This window comes from Muntiacus reevesi, chromosome 17 (assembly GCF_963930625.1).
Source record: "Muntiacus reevesi chromosome 17, mMunRee1.1, whole genome shotgun sequence".
Taxonomy (NCBI): domain Eukaryota; kingdom Metazoa; phylum Chordata; class Mammalia; order Artiodactyla; family Cervidae; genus Muntiacus; species Muntiacus reevesi.
Window position 1 is genome coordinate 60,879,273 of NC_089265.1, and position 17,572 is coordinate 60,896,844.

The 17,572-nt window shown below is 39.1% G+C and overlaps 1 protein-coding gene across 6 annotated transcripts in view; it reads left to right on the forward strand.

The window, feature by feature from the left end:
* INVS (inversin) overlaps positions 1-17,572 on the forward strand; it is a 127,319-nt gene that overhangs the window by 16,529 nt on the left and 93,218 nt on the right. For 5 of the 6 annotated variants that reach the window (XM_065908397.1, XM_065908395.1, XM_065908398.1 and 2 more), the window contains one exon: positions 334-500. The exons of the other annotated variant lie outside the window; for it this stretch is intronic. In XM_065908397.1, the coding sequence (XP_065764469.1) occupies positions 334-500 (167 nt within the window). The remainder of the gene's footprint in view (positions 1-333; positions 501-17,572) is intronic. 6 annotated transcript variants of the gene reach the window in all.

Here is a 17,572-nt window from a genome sequence, read left to right on the forward strand (position 1 = left end):
GAGGGAAAAAATAACCTCATATCTCAAAATGTTAATTTAGTATAACATAGTAGTTAAGACCATACCACTTAAAGTCAGCCATCAGTTTAAATTTTAGCTTCACCATCTACTTTCAGTGTAAGGTGAAAAAATTACCCAACTCCTCTGAGTGTCAATTTCCTGTAATATAGGTATGGTACTGTCTCTCTCATAGGGTGAGTAAAACTGAAGTAGTATATTTAATGCATTTACCCGAGTACTTGATAAGAAACAGCTAGTAAATATAGTTCCTAGTGATATTAGTGATAACAACAATATTTATCAAATATCACTATTTGTTTCTTATCCTCACAGGGAACTCTGCCCTTAAAGACAAAGAAGATCAGTTTGGGAGAACACCACTTATGTATTGTGTGTTGGCTGACAGACTGGATTGTGCAGATACTCTGCTGAAAGCAGGAGCAGATGTTAATAAAACTGACCATAGCCAGAGAACTGCCCTCCATCTTGCAGCTCAAAAGGTAAGAAGTCAAATTACTGTGAAGAGTAAGCCTTTTCTGTGGTATTTGTAAATTGATTAGTGGAACTGTGTGATGGACAGATGGTTAAGAAATCTCAGCTTTATAACTTTATTTTCATGTTTTCTCAAAAACTGCAGTCTTTAAACTGCAGAGTAAGCATAGATAACCATCACTTATTCTTGTTCCTCAAGCAATGAAGTTTATTTTCTTATCTAAGATTAAACTGGAGAAAAGGAAATAAAATTACATGGATAGTATAATTGGACTATATTAAACTGTATTACAAGTCAGTTTATGCATTGGAAAAGGCAAAGAAAGAAAGAAAACTACCACACTAAATTGTCAATAGTGGTTGGGTTTGGGAATTTCATGGTGGTTCAGTGGCTAGGACTCTGAGCCTCCGTTGCAGAAAGCATGGGTTTGATCCTTGGTCAGGAACTAGCTGCAGTCCATGGGGTTGCGAAGAGTCGGATACAACTGAGCGACTTCACTTTGACTTTTCACTTTCAAGCATTGGAGAAGGACATGGCAGCCCACTCCAGTGTTCTTGCCTGGAGATCCCAGGGACGGGGGAGCCTGGCGGGCTGCCGTCTGTGGGGTCGCACAGAGTCGGACACGACTGACGTGACTTAGCAGCAGCAGGAACTAAGATCCCAGAGGCCATACATGTGAAGCACAGCCAAACAATAATAGTCAGTAGTGGTCGGATTGAAACAATGGGAATATATATGAATTTTAGTACTTCTCATTGTTTAAAATGTTTTCCTTAGTGAGTGTTCCTTTTACAATAAAAAGCTGTAGTCTTGTAAAATATGTGGCATTAGAAGCATAAGTTTATTTTCTGAAACGTATTTTTAAATTTTTTAAAATTTAAGACTATTGCTAGTATAAATTATTTCAAATTTTTAAAGGCTTGTTAAGAGCTCAGTTTTTTTAGGATTAAGCATATCAAAATTTTTTTTAAATGGGAAGCTTCTAAACTTATTTGAAGATTTTTTTTACCTGAAAACAGTTTTTCTCACCATGAAATTTTGGTCTATAAAATGTATTTCTGGTGCCTGGTATTTTTCTCTTTGTTATTTTAGATACGTATTTTTGGAACAAAAAGCAATGAAAATTAGTTAGATCCAGCAGAAACTATTAGTTATTTCCCATTAAGAAATGTGAACCAGATATAGCTCATTAATTGAGGGGTTAGAAAAATACCTTTTCATTAGCTGAAAGCATAAAAAAAGATTGACATTAAGATGTACTTCTGAATATGCTAGTTACAAGCTCTTATCAATTGGGTCTGTCAGGTTATTTCCAAAGTTATTGCTCTTGAATTTGCTTTTCATTACAGTAATTTAAAAGAATTCTCCCTCATTTTCAATCTCTCTTTTAACTACTGCTCAGGTATCTATAACCTTTCACCTAAGCTTGTCAGCTGTTAAAAGTATTCAGTCAGGAAGGGTAACTCTATTTAACTTGTTATCATGAAAAAGTAAACATTTCAGATTGGGAATAGCCCCAGTACTAAGAATTTAATACACTCTAGATTTTTTTTCATTGTGATTCATTTAGGTTTAAAACTCAACTTCAAAAATGTAGGTTAGGGGAAACTAAATTGCACATCAAATGGATCATGCGAGAAAAAAAGAGAGTTTAAGTTGATGATCTAATCACATGACATTTTTGTAGAGGCAGAGTGTGAAAAAAGTTGAAAGGGGAGTGCACAACCAGACGTGTGAATTGTGAAGTCCCTGGTGAGATGCAGCACCTTGTTTCCATTTGCATTTTGTTTCTCCTTTGTTTTTTCAAGTAGTGATTTCTTTAGTGTCAGAGAATAAATGGAACTATGATTTACATGTCACAGTTCACATAACTGATTTCATAAATAACAACTTTGATGGTCTCGCAGCTTTCTGATAGTTATGCATTTCCCCGTCTCTGTTGCTGTGTTTGCCGAAAGCCGTGAGTCATCTCAGCCACACTAGTGTGGGTAGGGTGCTAGTTAAGCTATACTAGTGTGAGTGGGGTGCTACTTAGGCTATACTAGTGGGGGTAGGGTGCTAGTTAAGCTATACTAGTGTTAGTAGGGTGCTAGTTAAGCTATACTAGTGTTGGTAGGGTGCTAGTTAGGCTATACTAGTGTTGGTAGGGTGCTAGTTAGGCTATACTAGTGTTGGTAGGGTGCTAGTTAGGCTATACTAGTGTTGGTAGGGTGCTAGTTAGGCTATACTAGTGTTGGTAGGGTGCTAGTTAGGCTATACTAGTGTGAATAAGGTGCTAGTTAGGCTATACTAGTGTGAGTGGGGTGCTAGTTAGGCTATACTAGTGTGACTGGGGTGCTAGTTAAGCTATGCTAGTGTTAGTAGGATACTAGTTAAGTTATACTAGTTAAGCTACACTAGTGTTAGTAGGATGCTAGTTAAGGTACACTAGTGTTAGTAGGATGCTAGTTAAGCTATACTAGTTAAGCTATACTAGTGTTAGTAGGATGCTAGTTAAGCTATGCTAGTGTTAGCAGGATACTAGTTAAGTTATACTAGTTAAACTATGCTAGTGTTAGTAGGATGCTAGTTAAGCTATACTAGTGTTAGCAGGATACTAGTTAAGTTATACTAGTTAAGCTATGCTAGTGTTAGTAGGATGCTAGTTAAGCTATACTAGTGTTAGTATGATGCTAGTTAAGCTATACTAGTGTTAGTAGGATGCTAGTTAAGCTATACTAGTGTTAGTAGGATGCTAGTTAAGCTATACTAGTATTAGTAGAATTTCCAGAACAAGGGTGGTAATCATTCTTTAACACTCTACTCTGCCCACATCAAACCTGGGCACCGTGTTTGGTTTTGTGTGTCATGCAAAAGTACCATTATTTAGAATCAGAGATAGTATAGTTCAAGCAGGAATAAATGGTGGAGGATCTAGAAATAATTTCCAAAAATGGTTGGAGATGTCCCAGGTCTGTAGCCCACCCTGCCTTTCAGCAGACACAGACACAAATTCTCTTTAGAGAAAATAGCTTCGCTTTAAACTTCTCATATATATTCAGTTCAGTTCAGTTGCTCAGTCGTGTCCAACTCTTTGCAACCCCATGGACTGCAGCATACCAGGCCTCCCTGTCCATCACCAACTCCTGGAGTCACTCACACTCATGTCCATGGAGTCGGTGATGCCATCCAACCATCTCACCCTCTGTCGTCCCCTTCCCCTCCTGCCCATATATATTGAAACAGACCAAATATGATCTCACATTGAAAAATCACCAAACACATAAGGAAGCAATGTACCGTCAAGGAGAGTCAACGGAAACAATAAACAAATTTCTATCAAAAACATTAAAAACACAATATAAAGTAACCATTGATGGACTATTTAAAGATACATTAAAAAAAGAAAAAAAAAGATACATAAAAAAGAAATATTCAAGATGTAAAAAAAGAAATCATGGTAAAGAGCTACCAACCAGAGACTTTCGTGACTAAGCGTCAGTTCTCACCATGAACCCGTATTTTTGAACAGCTCGTCTGCCAAAAACATCTGAAAACTTAACAAATATATTGTTTGAAGACATCAGAACAGTCAGCACAGGCAGGATCACTCAGAGGAGGGAAGCTTGGAAATTAGCTCCACATTCATCCTGGGTTTTCCCTTTAAGGCATTTTCCAAATTGGAGTGTAAAAGAATGCAGCCCTAGCAGGAAGCAGGATTCTTAGAAAACTGGAAGAACCCAGGTGGAGTTTGGTGTTAGCAGTAGCTCGAACTTGAAAAGCAAACCCTGAAAACCTGAGTACAGATTCCTCGCAAGTCATTAGCAGCTACTTTGGAAGAGGATAAGAATGGAGGTACATAAAAGCTATTGAAGTTCAGGCCAAGGAGAGGAAGAGTTGGATCCAGGACATCTATTGTGGAAGTAGAAGTGTTCATTCAGAAAGTAGTAGTCAAGTATCTGCTCTGTATTGTTTATACACCTAATTGTTGTTCAGTTGCTCAGTCATGTCCGACTCTTTGCGACCCCATAGACTGCAGCCCTCCAGGCTTCCCTGTCCTTCACCAGCTCCTGGACCTTGCTCAAACTCACGTCCATTGAGTCAGTGATGTCATCCAACTATCTTATCCTCTGTCATCCCCTTCTCCTCCTGCCTTCAATCTTTCCCAGCTTGAGGGTCTTTTCTAATGAAATCAGCTCTTTGCATCAGATGGCCAAAGTATTGGAGCTTCAGCTTCAACATCAATCCTTCCAATGAATATTAAGGACTGATTTCCTTTAGGATTGGCTGGTTTGGTCTTGCAGTTCAAGGGACTCTCAAGAGTCTTCTCCAAAATCACAGTTCAGAATCATCAATTCTTCAATGCTCAGCCTTCTTTATGATCTAACTCTCACATTCAAACACGACTACTGGAAAAACCATAGTTTTGACTATATAGACCTTTGTAGGCAAAGCAATGTCTCTGCTTTTTAATATGCTGTGTGGGTTGGTCATAGCTTTTATTCCAAGGAGCAAGCATCTTTTAATTTCATGGCTGCAGTCACCATCTCCAGTGATTTTGGAGCCCGAGAAAAGAAAGTCAGTCACAGTTTCCATTGTTTCCCATGTATTTGCCATGAAGTCATGGGACCAGTTGCCATGATCTTAGTTTTTTGAATGTTGAGTTTTAAGCCAGTTTTTTCACTCTCCTTTCACCTTCATCAAGAGACTCTTTAGTTCCTCTTTGCTTTGTGACATTAGGGTGGTGTCATCTGCATATCTGAGGTTATTGATATTTCTCCTGGCAATCCTGATTCCAGCTTGTGCTTCATCCAGCCGGCATTTCTCATGATGTACCTTGCATAGACGTTAAATAAGCAGGGTGACAATATACAGCCTTGATGTTCTCCTTTCCCGATTTGGAACCAGTCCCTTGTTCCGTGTCTGGTTCTAACTGCTGCTTCCTGACCTGCACACAGGTTTCCCAGGAGGCAGGTCAGGTGGTCTGGTATCCCCATGTTTTTAAGAATGTTCCACAGTTTGTTGTGATCCACAGAGTCAAAGGCTTTAGCGTAGTCAATGAAGCAGAAGTAGATATTTTTCTGGAATTCTCTTACTTTTTCTATGATCCAGCGAGTGTTGACAATTTGATCTCTGGTTCCTTTTCCTTTTCTAAGTCTGTCTTGAACATCTGGAAGTTCTTAGTTCACATACTGTGTGAAGGCTACCTTGGAGAATTCTGAGCACTACTGTGCTCGAATGTGAAATGATGGCAATTGTGTGGTCGTCTGAGCATTCTTTGGCGTTGCCTTTCTTTGGGGTTGGAATGAAAACTGACCTTTTCCAGTCCTGTGGCCACTGCTGAGTTTTCCGAGTTTGCTGGCATATTAAGTATAGCACTTTAAGAGCATCATCTAGAGAGAACATTAAAAAATGAATAATATGTCTGCTGTGAATAAGTGCTGTCAATACTGAGCCCTATTAAACTTCACATCCCTTTGTTTAGTGAAGTTCTCTGATATTTTGGATACCAAATATTCTTTTCAAGTATTGTCTGTCTTAATTCTGTTATCTGTGAACTCAAAAGCGCTACTTATGTAACATTGATATTCATATATATGTGCATGTGTGTGTAATTCAACATATGTTAAAAACTGTCTGTGTAACAGGCACTGTGCTAGGCCTTGGAATGCAAAGATGAAAGACGTGATTCCTGCTTTTGAATTGCTCACAGGCACCACAGACAAAGAAATTAAATAACGAGAAAGGTACTGAGTCGCAGAGTTGGCCTGTCTACTGTAGAGTGCATGCACTTACATGTGATAGTAATTTACCTGAGTGTTCTGTAAATCTCAACAGCCATAACATGTAAGTAGTCATTGCTGTTACTACTGACCCAAAGATTAGCCATTTTCATATATTATTTATTATAGTTTGGGGTTTTTTGTGATAATGAACTATGTTGTGGTATCTTGGAGTGATTAATAGGAAAAACTCATGTTTGCATAGCATTTCGTTCTTATCTCTGTTGGAGCCCCACTGTCTCGTATGTATGATAATTATTACTTACTTGTGTCTTTCCCACCAGATTGGAGTTCCAAATGAGAGACTTGTTTTATTTATTTTTGAATCCCCCAGAATCTAGCACAGTGTCTGATTTGTCTTGGTTGAATGCATGAATACATTTTGTGTTACTTATATAGAAAGTCATTATTAATACAAATGCTAGACATTTTGTTTATTAGAAACATTTATCCAATTTCAAAATACATATATGGGAAAGCTTATTAAACTGTGTTGATTGACTTAGTTATTCTGACACATACTTCTCTGGAAACAAATTACTATTAGTCCAAGTAGCTAAGGAAATGATACACATGAGAATAAAATTAATCTCAATATACTGTATGTCTGTACCTAGTTTGTTTTTCATTTAGCACACTCAGTTTAATCTGAGAAAGAAATCAATCATACCTCTTCCGGGTTTCTCACAAAAGGTATCTAACTGTTAGAAATGTTTTCATTCAGGGAACTCCTGTTTCTCTGATTTGAACAGATACATTTATTTGTTGATAACAATAAAAAAGAAACTTTAGCAATCTCACTAAACGTCAATAATTACGCATTTTTAACCTTCCAGGAGGTTATTAATTTGGCTTCAAGAAGATGAAGATTACCCGCCTACTTTGAAAAATTATATCATGTTAAATACACAAATTAAAGAAGCCTCAGGTTATGGTTGAGTGTTCCTTTTTTATTCATAAAGAGAATTCTCAGTTCATCTATGAAAACTAAATATTAATTTTCAGTTTTAAAAATATGTTTGCATGGTAATGATTTAAAAAGTAAAGGAGAAGAGTAGGATACCTCTGAAACTTTTTTGGAAAACTCAACACCAACAGCATTTCGTTCCCTTACCTTACACTCATATACACATGTCTCCATATACTTGAGATGTATGCACTATTATATATGTGTTATACCTCAATAAAGTTCTATTATTAAAAAAATGATAAAATATCCAGAACTTGGTGACCATTATTTGTAGTTCACCAAAAGGAGAATGGAAGCAAGCATGGTTCCTAGCCTAGACTTTTTTGTTGTTATTATTCATTGTTATAATTTTTTAATTTTTAGTTTATATTGGAGTATAGTTGATTAACAATGTTGTGTTAGTTTCAAGGGTACAGCGAAGTTACACAGTTATACGTACACATGTATCTGTTCGTTTTCAAATTCTTTTCCCAGTTAGGTTATTACAGAGAGCTGAGCGGAGTCCCCTGTGCCTCCAGCAGGTCCTTGTTGGTTACCAGTTTTAAATATAGCAGTGTGTGCGTGTCAGTCCCCAAATCCTGACCCACCCCTCCCTGCACCACCCTCCCCCCCAGTGACCCCAAGTTCCTTCCTAAGGCTGTGAGTCTGTTTCTGTGTTGTAAACAAAATCATTCGTATCATTTTTTCAGATTCTGCATGTAAGTGATGTAATATATTTGTCTTTCTCTGTCTGATATTTGTATGTAATCTCCAGGTCCATCCATGTTCCAGCAAATGGCAGTATTTCTTTTTTTATGACTGAGTAGTATTCCATTGTAAATATGTACCTACGTATGTACCACATCTTCTTTACCCCTTCATTTATCGATGGACATTTAGATTGCTTCCTTGCTTTGGCTACTGTAGACAATGATGAAATGAACATTGGGGTGCATGTATCCTTTTGAACCATGTTTTTCTCTGGATATATTCCCAGGAGAGTGGGATTGCTGGGTCATATGGTAACTCTATTTTTAGTTCCTTAAGGAATCTCCGTACTGTTCTCCATAGCAGCTGTACCAATTTACATTCCCACCAGTGGTGTAGGAGGGCTCCGTTTCCTTCATGCCCTCTCTAACATTTATTGTTTGTAGACTTTTTGATGATGGCCATTCTGCCCTATGTGAGGTGATTATCTCTCTGTAGTTTTGATTTGCATGTCTCTAATGGTGATGTTGAGCATCTTCTCACGTGCCTCTTGGCCATCTGTATGTCTTCCTTGGAGAAATGTCTGTTTAGATGTTCTGTCCATTTGTTGATTGGGTTGTTTGTTTCTGGCCCAGGCTTTTAAGCACTCAGGTCACATTTCCCCAACCTTCACCTCAGGAGCTATTTGGAAGCCTTGTATCTATGCTGTAATCCAGTGGTTCTTAAATTTGAGCACATATCAAGATAACCTAGAGTGTTTAGTAGGTACTTCCAGGCATCTCTGTCGCTGTATTCACTCAGTCTATTTAAAACCAGTTTAATAAGTGCTCACTCTCCCACAAACTGTGGCCAGTGGATATCTGAAGTGTAAGCGAATGGGGCTTTAGCTCTTGGTGCACTTCAGGTGGCTCAGTGGTCAGAGAAGCCACCTGCCAGTGCGGGAGACACAGGTTCAATCTCTGGGTCAGGAAGATCCCCTGGAGGAGGAAATGGCAGCCCACCCCAGTGTTCTTGCCTGGAAAAGTCCCATGGAGAGAGGAGTCTAGTGGGCGCCAGTCCATGGGGCTGCATAGACTCGGACACTGCTAGTCACTAAGTGCATGCTTCTAAAAGAAGGCAAAGGACATTGGCAATGCCCACATTACCTGGAAAGTCTGAGCTTATAAAACCCTTATATTCTGCAATTTTAATGATCGCTCAAGACCACCTCTGGACTGAGATGGGCTGCGTTAACAGCCTCTACGTTTTGTTCCATTTGACTTCAGCCTTAGCTAAGCTGCCTTTTCTGGGCAGAGCGTCTTAACCTGAAAAATCTTTACTTCATTACATTCTAACTTCTTAGGTTTCCAAGCCAGTATCAAGTTTGTCCTCTTCTGAGTATTTAGAAACTATATTTAAACCTGTCTGCTGGTTTTCCAGTTTAGAACCTGATTTCAAATAATTAGTGTCTTTGAATTGAGTGTTCCAACCAAATGAGTGTTCCAACCACAACCAAGATTGGTTTCTTTTTAAACAAATCTGAGAATTGACATAAAAACCTGTCCATTCTTTAATACTTTGACTGTAGTTAATGTACTTGTACTTCTACTTTCATAGTTACAGGGAACAAAATGTCAGCACATCTTGATAGATATCACTACTTCTGAGTTGTTCTAACATAGTACAGCTCCAATACTTTGGCCACCTGATGCAAAGAGCTGACTCATAGGAAAAGACCCTGATGCTGGGAAAGATTGAGGGCAGGAGGAGAAGGGGTTGACAGAGGACGAGATGGTTGGATGGCATCATCGACTCAGTGGATGTGAGCTTGAGCAAGTTCCAGGAAATAGTGAAGGACAGGGAAGCCTGGCATGCTGCATTTCATGGGATCGCAAAGAGTTGGACAGGACTTAGCAACTGAACAGCCATAACAACATAGTTCTAGTAAGAAAAGAAAAATTTCATAGTAGCTTCTTAGCAATTAGATAGTTGAATATTAACTATTTTCTATAGAAGTAAACTGAGGTCTGGTTTGAGTTCTTCAAGGCCGCTTTTTCACTTGCAGATTCAGGAATTATCTTGTCTTTCCGGTTCCCAGCTCAGGGCTCCTGGTCATGCTCCAATGAAGGAGAACTCGCTCTTCTGCGGCTTACTTTCTCAGACCTCTGGTTCTGTCATAGAGCAGTTCTGAAATCCAGCTTCCCAGTCATCTCTCCCCAAGAGTACCCAAGTCTTTCCTTCTCTTCCTTCCGTCCTTTCTCTTCTGACAAAGCAGAAGACTTTATTGGAAAGGAGTGCTCAAGCAGAGAACCGTAAAGTAAGGGAACCCAGGGGAACTGCTCTCCAACGGGCTTCTTTCTTACGGGCCAGATTCAGAAGTTAAGCCCAGAGCTACTGCCTTTACATTAGTGTTTTTTCTTCTTCTCTTTTATGTTGTAATACCTCTCAAACACAGAAGAACAGCCTTGCAGGTTGTGTTTTGAAAACTATGTCGCTTGCAGCGTTTTCTTTCGAACATGATCATGTTTCCTACGACCATATTCATTTTCTAATCATCTTTATTTCTTCACTGACCCCCACTTTTACTAAGCCATGAAAATTCAGGCATCTGCTTTCCACGACTAGATTAGAGATCCCCACAAGCCTAGATTCCCATGGAAACCAATCAGAAACTAAAAGGAAAAGAAAGAGTATATATTGAATTTCCCTGAGACCTACAGCTTGTTTTTCATTAGGCTCATGCTGATTTCTTTTAAACTCTGGGCACGGGGCCAGTGAATATTTTTACCGCTGATAAAAAGGAACTTCAGATCCATTTACTTGCATTTAAACTTCTAAAAATTAATTTTGTATATGATATCGATTCCAAAGAAAATGTGATCATTAATTTGCTAATTACCTTCTTGTGTCATAGAACTGTATTCGTTCATATAATTTCCTCTTCTTGTTTTTTGTACACTTTACTGTTCAGAATTGAAATGAGAGGGAATCAAGGGGCTCATTATTCCCAAAATATGAATATTGTCAGCCCCTGGACACAGCATTTTCCTTGTGACCAATCACAGACCTCTTTATAGCTCTTCTGACTATGAAGCTTTTCCAAAGCCCAGATGATCATTTACTAATATAATAAGAGAAATATAACCAAAATGCTAAACTAAGGGGTATCAAGAAAACCAGGGAAGAGGCACCGGGGCAAGGCAAATTAGAACTGTAAATAAGGCCGTCAGAATAGTCTTCACTGAGATGGAAGCAGTCACATTGGAAGCAAGACTTGTAGAAGGTGAGGAAGTAAGCCATGTCAATAACTGAGGGAAGAAGTTTCTTTCATTCCAGGCTGGAGGAATGGTCAGAGCAAAGACTTAAAGTGGGAGCATGCCTGGAATATTGGAGGAGTAACAAAGAGGCTAGCATGGTGATAATGAGTGGGCAAGGGCAGAGTAGTCGGTCGTGAGGACGAGACAGAAGTGGGTGCCGGATTCCCTAGGCCTTTCGGCCTTTGTCAGGAATATGTTTTTATTCTGAACCAGATGAAGGAGGCATTGGAGGGTTTTGAGGAAAGAAGTGATATGATCCGACATGTCTTAAAAATAATCATTATGGTACTTCCTCTGGCGACCTAGTGGTTAAGACCCACTTCTTCCACTGCAAGGGGCACAGGTTCGATCCTTGATCGGGGAACTAAGATCCCACATGCTACGGGGCATGGCCAACAATGTAATAATAATAATCATGATGGCCAAGGGAAGACATTTTTCTCTGGTTTTACTATTCCTTCACTCCTTCTTCATAAAATGTTTTCAAGTCTCTGTTCCATCCTGAATCTTTCACCATATATGTATTTGGAGACCACAGTCTTAAGTCTAGGGGTGCTTGCTTATTGTTACTGGGTTGATTGTTTCTAACCCATAGCAGTAGACACTGCTTGGAAATATTTTTTAAATAAAAATACGGTTTTATCATTTCCTGTTCTAATTCAGGACTAAGTTTGGCTGGTCGTTTATGTATGTGTGTGGTTCTTTGGTTTTTTTAGACTTACCCGCTTTTACCTTACATTTCTACTCCTTTTTCTTACCCGGCTGAGAATAATGGAGAATCACATCATACACACACACACACCCCTACATACACACACACATATTTTATTTTTTACCTTGTTTATTGTCTTATACTCTACTGCAATGTAAACTCTATAAAGTTAGGGATTCTTTTGGTCTGTTTTATTCACCATTTTCTTCCTATTGCCTAGAACAGTACTTGGTACATGGTTCATGCTCAAAAAATGTTCATTAAATGAGTGAGTGTGTTTCTAAAGTCACAGCTTCATTAGCTTTCCATCATTCCCTGCATTCTGTATGCATTCTCCACTAAAGCATGTACTGACTTTGCAGTTGTCTAAGAGAATATTTTTTAAAGGAACAATAGGTCTGCTTTGCTATCTCCTCTTCTCGTGCACCCCTCCAACCCCACCCCAGTGACTCTTGCTTGCTCTTCAGAGAATACTTGCTCTCCTGAGACTGCATTTCTTTTTTCTTTTTCCCCTCTTCTGCTGGTAAGTAGCCATGGACTGTCCGTCTGAGCGGACTCTCGCTGGAAAGGGAGTCAGTGTAGCTGGTGGAGAGCGGAGCACTGAGTGTTTGCATCTTCAGGATGTTTGTATTGACAAATGGCAGTCAGTTATTGACATTTACGTCCCTTGGTGATACTTCAATTGGCTTATCTTTGCTGGTCAAATGCCTTAATTGTTCTGGCCTTTAATTCAGTCAACGTTGGAGTTAGAGCAGAGGGGAAGGAGAAGGAGCAAGCCTAACAGAACATCAGGCTGGAGCTAGGAGGCTGCTGGCAACGATCAGCCTGTCATAATGTTATGATTTGTTCATTTTTATACCATTTATTAGCCTTTACTTGTTGTGCCATTTGGCCTCCAGGGCAGATAAAGTGCTGTCTAATTTGGTAGGTTTGCTTCTGTCAGAGCAGCCTCGACAGAGAAGGTGTTAGCCGCAGTGACAAGTAATCAATAGCTGTCCTTGTCATGAGGAACGTGAGCAGCTGGGCTTTCATCTGGAGGATTAGAGGTCTAATTGGATTGAGAATAGGGAGGGTGGGCTGCTGGGTAACCCTGTCAGCCTTGTGAAGCTGTCAAATGTCCGCCTTATTCATGGTGAAGGGAATAAGGAACGTGTGCTTTCAGAATTGAGGGGGAAGGCATGTGAAAGCCCTTCATACAAAGGAATGGATCCTGAAGTCGACTAGGCTAACATAGGCTCCCGTTTTTATTTAATTAGAGATCCCTTTGGATAATAAATCTATGTAACGTTAAACGATATCTTCAAGCCTGGATGTGCAAACACACACACATACACACAATACAGATCTACACTGTTTTTTTTTTTTGTCTTTGATCACACTAGAAGGTAAACTACTTAAGTGGAGATTAGAAATGAAACTATAGGGGAGAGATTGCATAAATTGTCATCTCATTGTCAGAACTAACAAATGATAACAAGTGATAAAGATTTTAAAGTGTTTTTAAAAGAAAATGACAGATAGATGAGTTAATAATGAAGTATAGATATTTGATAGTATTTTTCTCCCATACTCATTTAGAAATATTGTTCCTTATAAAACAAAATCTTTCATTTACTTCTACAAGAACTAACCCAAAAATGAAGTTATGCATTATAAATTGTTCTTTCCAAATAATATACAATTTTTTATTTCTTAGTAAATTATAACAGATGCTAGAATTGGATTTAAATGATACCAATGCTATCGTGTCAAATTCAAGCTCAAAATCACTTCTATATCTCTATATACTTATGCTCTTCTTCTATATGTATCATACATTTATAGTATGAATGGAGAAGGTATTTGGAAAAAGCGAGTTAGTTTATTCTCTAATGTAGAGAGATCCTATTACCACCTCTTCAAGGCCAAGTGAATGGTTTTAAATTTCAGTAATGAACTATGAAATGAACTTAACAGTGATAAATGGTAAACATTTATGTTTCCTTATATGTACACTATGTACAAATTAAATTCAGTAGATTTTTGTCATTCAAAAGCATATATAATTTTTAAAAATGCTTTTGTAGTATACTAAGTACTGAGAGCATTTGTAAGCATCATTTATACAGTATATTTCATGAAAGCTTGAATAAAGGTATGTTGACAGTAATGTCAAGAGTGTGTGAATAAGCACTTGTAGGTTATGGATTATGTCTTAAGCCCATCCCTATAGCTCCATGGTCTCTTTGCTAGTCATTCAAAGCTCTGCTAGCCAATTTGAAATGACTCAAAAAAGTATGCCAAAAGAACTGAATGACGTAGAAACTAGACACTGGGTAGATGAGCCCCTTGACCCCGCTGAGCCCTTCAGACTCCGAGAGTCGTCACCTTTACACATGTTTTCTTAAGTTCTTCCTGTGTAAGTGCTATCTTGAAGAGTCTGTTATAGTCCATAATAAAGATTCTGTTCTTTATAGTCCATAATGAATGTTAGCAAATTCTCAACACTGCTGACTAAGCATTTAGAGTTATTATCAAAAGTACTTGTTTTGCTTGATCTAAGTTAGGAAAATTTTTAAGTTTTAAAGCAACTCTCCAAAGGTTGCAGAAATCTCTCAGATTTCATGCAGTTCTTCTGTAGCTACATCTGTGAGAGTTAATTGTGACCACATTTTCTTAACCAAGTTGCTCACAGGAAATGGTAGAAGCAAACTTGTTGTCCTTGCAAAGAAGTTTAACATTTAAGTAGCTAGATTCACATTAGGGTGTTTGATCAAAACATACTGTCTGTGACCTATAAGTCATGTCTTTGCTGTTGAAGTCACATTAGATTCTTTGTTGCCTTGTAACTCCTTATAATCTTATTGATGCTTTCATTTAACAAGTGTTTATGCAAAAGCGTCTATGCTAAGTTTCAGAAGTGAACCATTTCTGACATGATCCTGCACTTGAAGACTTCATAGTTTAATGGGAAAAACAGACAAGATAAATAAATGGTACTTAGACTATATATTATGCTCAAAATTCTCCAAGCTAAGTTTCAGTAGTACATGAACCAAGAACTTCCAGATCTTCAAGCTGGCCTTAGAAAAGGCAGAAGCAACCTAGATGCCCATCAGCAGATGAATGGATAAGGAAGCTGTGGTACATATACACCATGGAATATTACTCAGCTGTTAAAAAGAATTCATTTGAATCAGTTCTAATGAGATGGATGAAACTGGAGCCCATTATACAGAGTGAAGTAAGCCAGTAAGAAAAACATCAATACAGTATACTAACACATATATATGGAATTTAGAAAGATGGTAACGATAACCCTATATGCAAAACAGAAAAAGAGACACAGATGTACAGAACAGACTTTTGAACTCTGTGGGAGAAGGTGAGGGTGGGATGTTTCGAAAGAACAGCATGTATATTATCTATGGTGAAACAGATCACCAGCCCAGGTGGGATGCATGAGTCAGGTGCTCGGGCCTGGTGCACTGGGAGGACCCAGAGGAGTCGGGTGGAGAGGGAGGTGGGAGGGGGGATCGGGATGGGGAATACGTGTAACTCTATGGCTGATTCGTGTCAATGTATGACAAAACCCACTGAAATGTTGTGAAGTAATTGGCCTCCAACTAATAAAGGAAATTATAAAAAAAAAAAAAAGATAAAGAAAAAAAAAAAAAAAGAAAAGGCAGAGGAAAGTGAAAGTGAAAAGTGAAAGTGAAAGTCACTTAGTCCTGTCCAACTCTTTGCGACCCCATGGACTGTAGTCTTCTCCAGGTCAGAATACTGGAGTGGGGAGCCTTTCCCTTCTCTAGGGGATCTTCCCAACCCAGGGATCGAACCCAGGTCTCCCACATTGCAGGCAGATTCTTTACCAGCTGAGTCACAAGAGAAGCCCAAGAACAGTGCAGTGGGTAGCCTATCCCTTCTCCAGTGGATGTTCCCAACCCAGGAATCGAACTGGGATCTCTTGCATTGCAGGTGGATTCTTTACCAAATGACCTATAAGGGAAGCCCTTAAAGGCAGAGGAACCAGAGATCAAATTGCCAACATCCATTGGATCATAGGAAAAAGAGAATTCCAGAAAAATATGTACTTCTGCTTTATTGACTACACTAAAGCCTTTGACTCTGTGGATCAAAACAAACTGTGGAACATTCTTAAAAAGATGGGGATACCAGACCACCTGACCTGCCTCCTGGGAAACCTGAATGCAGGTCAAGAAGCAGCAGTTAGAACCAGACACGGAACAAGGGACTGCTTCCAAATTGGGAAAGGAGAACATCAAGGCTGTATATTGTCACTCTGCTTATTTAGCTTCTATGCAGAGTACATCATGCGAAATGCTGGTCTGGATGAAGCACAAGCTGGAATCAAGATTGCCAGGAGGAATATGAATAACCTCAGAAATGTAGATGACACCACCCTAATGTCACAAAGCAAAGAGGAACTAAAGAGTCTCTTGATGAAGGTGAAAGAGGAGAGTGAAAAAACTGGCTTAAAACTCAACATTCAAAAAACTAAGATCATGGCAACTGGTCCCATGACTTCATGGCAAATAGATGGGAAACAATGGAAACAGAGAGTTTCTTTTCTTGGGCTCCAAAATCACTGCAGATGGTGACTGCAGCCATGAAATTAAAAGATGCTTGCTCCCTGGAATAACAGCTATGACCAACCTAGACAGCATATTAAAAAGCAGAGACATTGCTTTGCCCACAAAGGTCTGCTAGTCAAAGCTATGCTTTTTCCAGTAGTCATGTATGGATGTGAGAGTTGGACCATAAAGAAGGCTGAGCATCGAAGAATTGATGATTTTGAATTGTGGTTTTGGAGAAGACTCTTGAGAGTCCCTTAAACTGCGAGGAGATCAAACCAGTCAATCCTAAAGGAAATCAGTCCTGAATATTCATTGGAAGGAGTGATACTGAAGCTGAAACTGCAATACTTTGGCCACCTGATGTGAAGAATTGACTCATTGGAAAAGACTCTGATGCTGGGAAAGATTGAAGGCAGGAGGAGAAGGGGATGACAGAGGATAACATGGTTGGATGGCATCACCGACTCAATGGACATGAGTTTGAGCAAGTTCTGCGAGTTGGTGATGGACAGGAAGGCCTGGTGTGCTGCAGTCCATGGGGTTGCAAACAGTCAGACATGACTGAGTGGCTGAACTGAATTGAGACTATGGTATTCTTGTGTTAAATCCTAGAAGAGGAATAAGTTAGGGATATTGTGGAGAAAAGTGCGGGGCACCTAAGCCACCATGGCATGTAAACAGGTAGCGTCTGTGCTAAGTGGAGAGAGAAGAGAGGTAGGGAGACCACTTCAGGAATACCTTGGAGTGCTCTTGCAGTACTCTCAAGGAGAAAAAGAGTATGTAGTCTGATGTATGTAGATCATTGACTCTGGGCGTAAAATATGGAGGTGATGATATTGGGCAAGTAAAATGGAGTCAAACCTTAAAGGACCCTACATGGAGAACTGTGAAAGGACTTGAAATTTTATTGAAGGGTTACATTTAAAACTCAAACGTTGATTATATTGGGCTGAAGGAAATGGATTTGCAGCTAACTCACTAATGCCTTTCTGATCACCGAATTCATATACCTTCCCTAAGTCCTCATCTTCTTTGACTTCATTGGTACGTTTGACCATCTTCATAACCCTCTCCA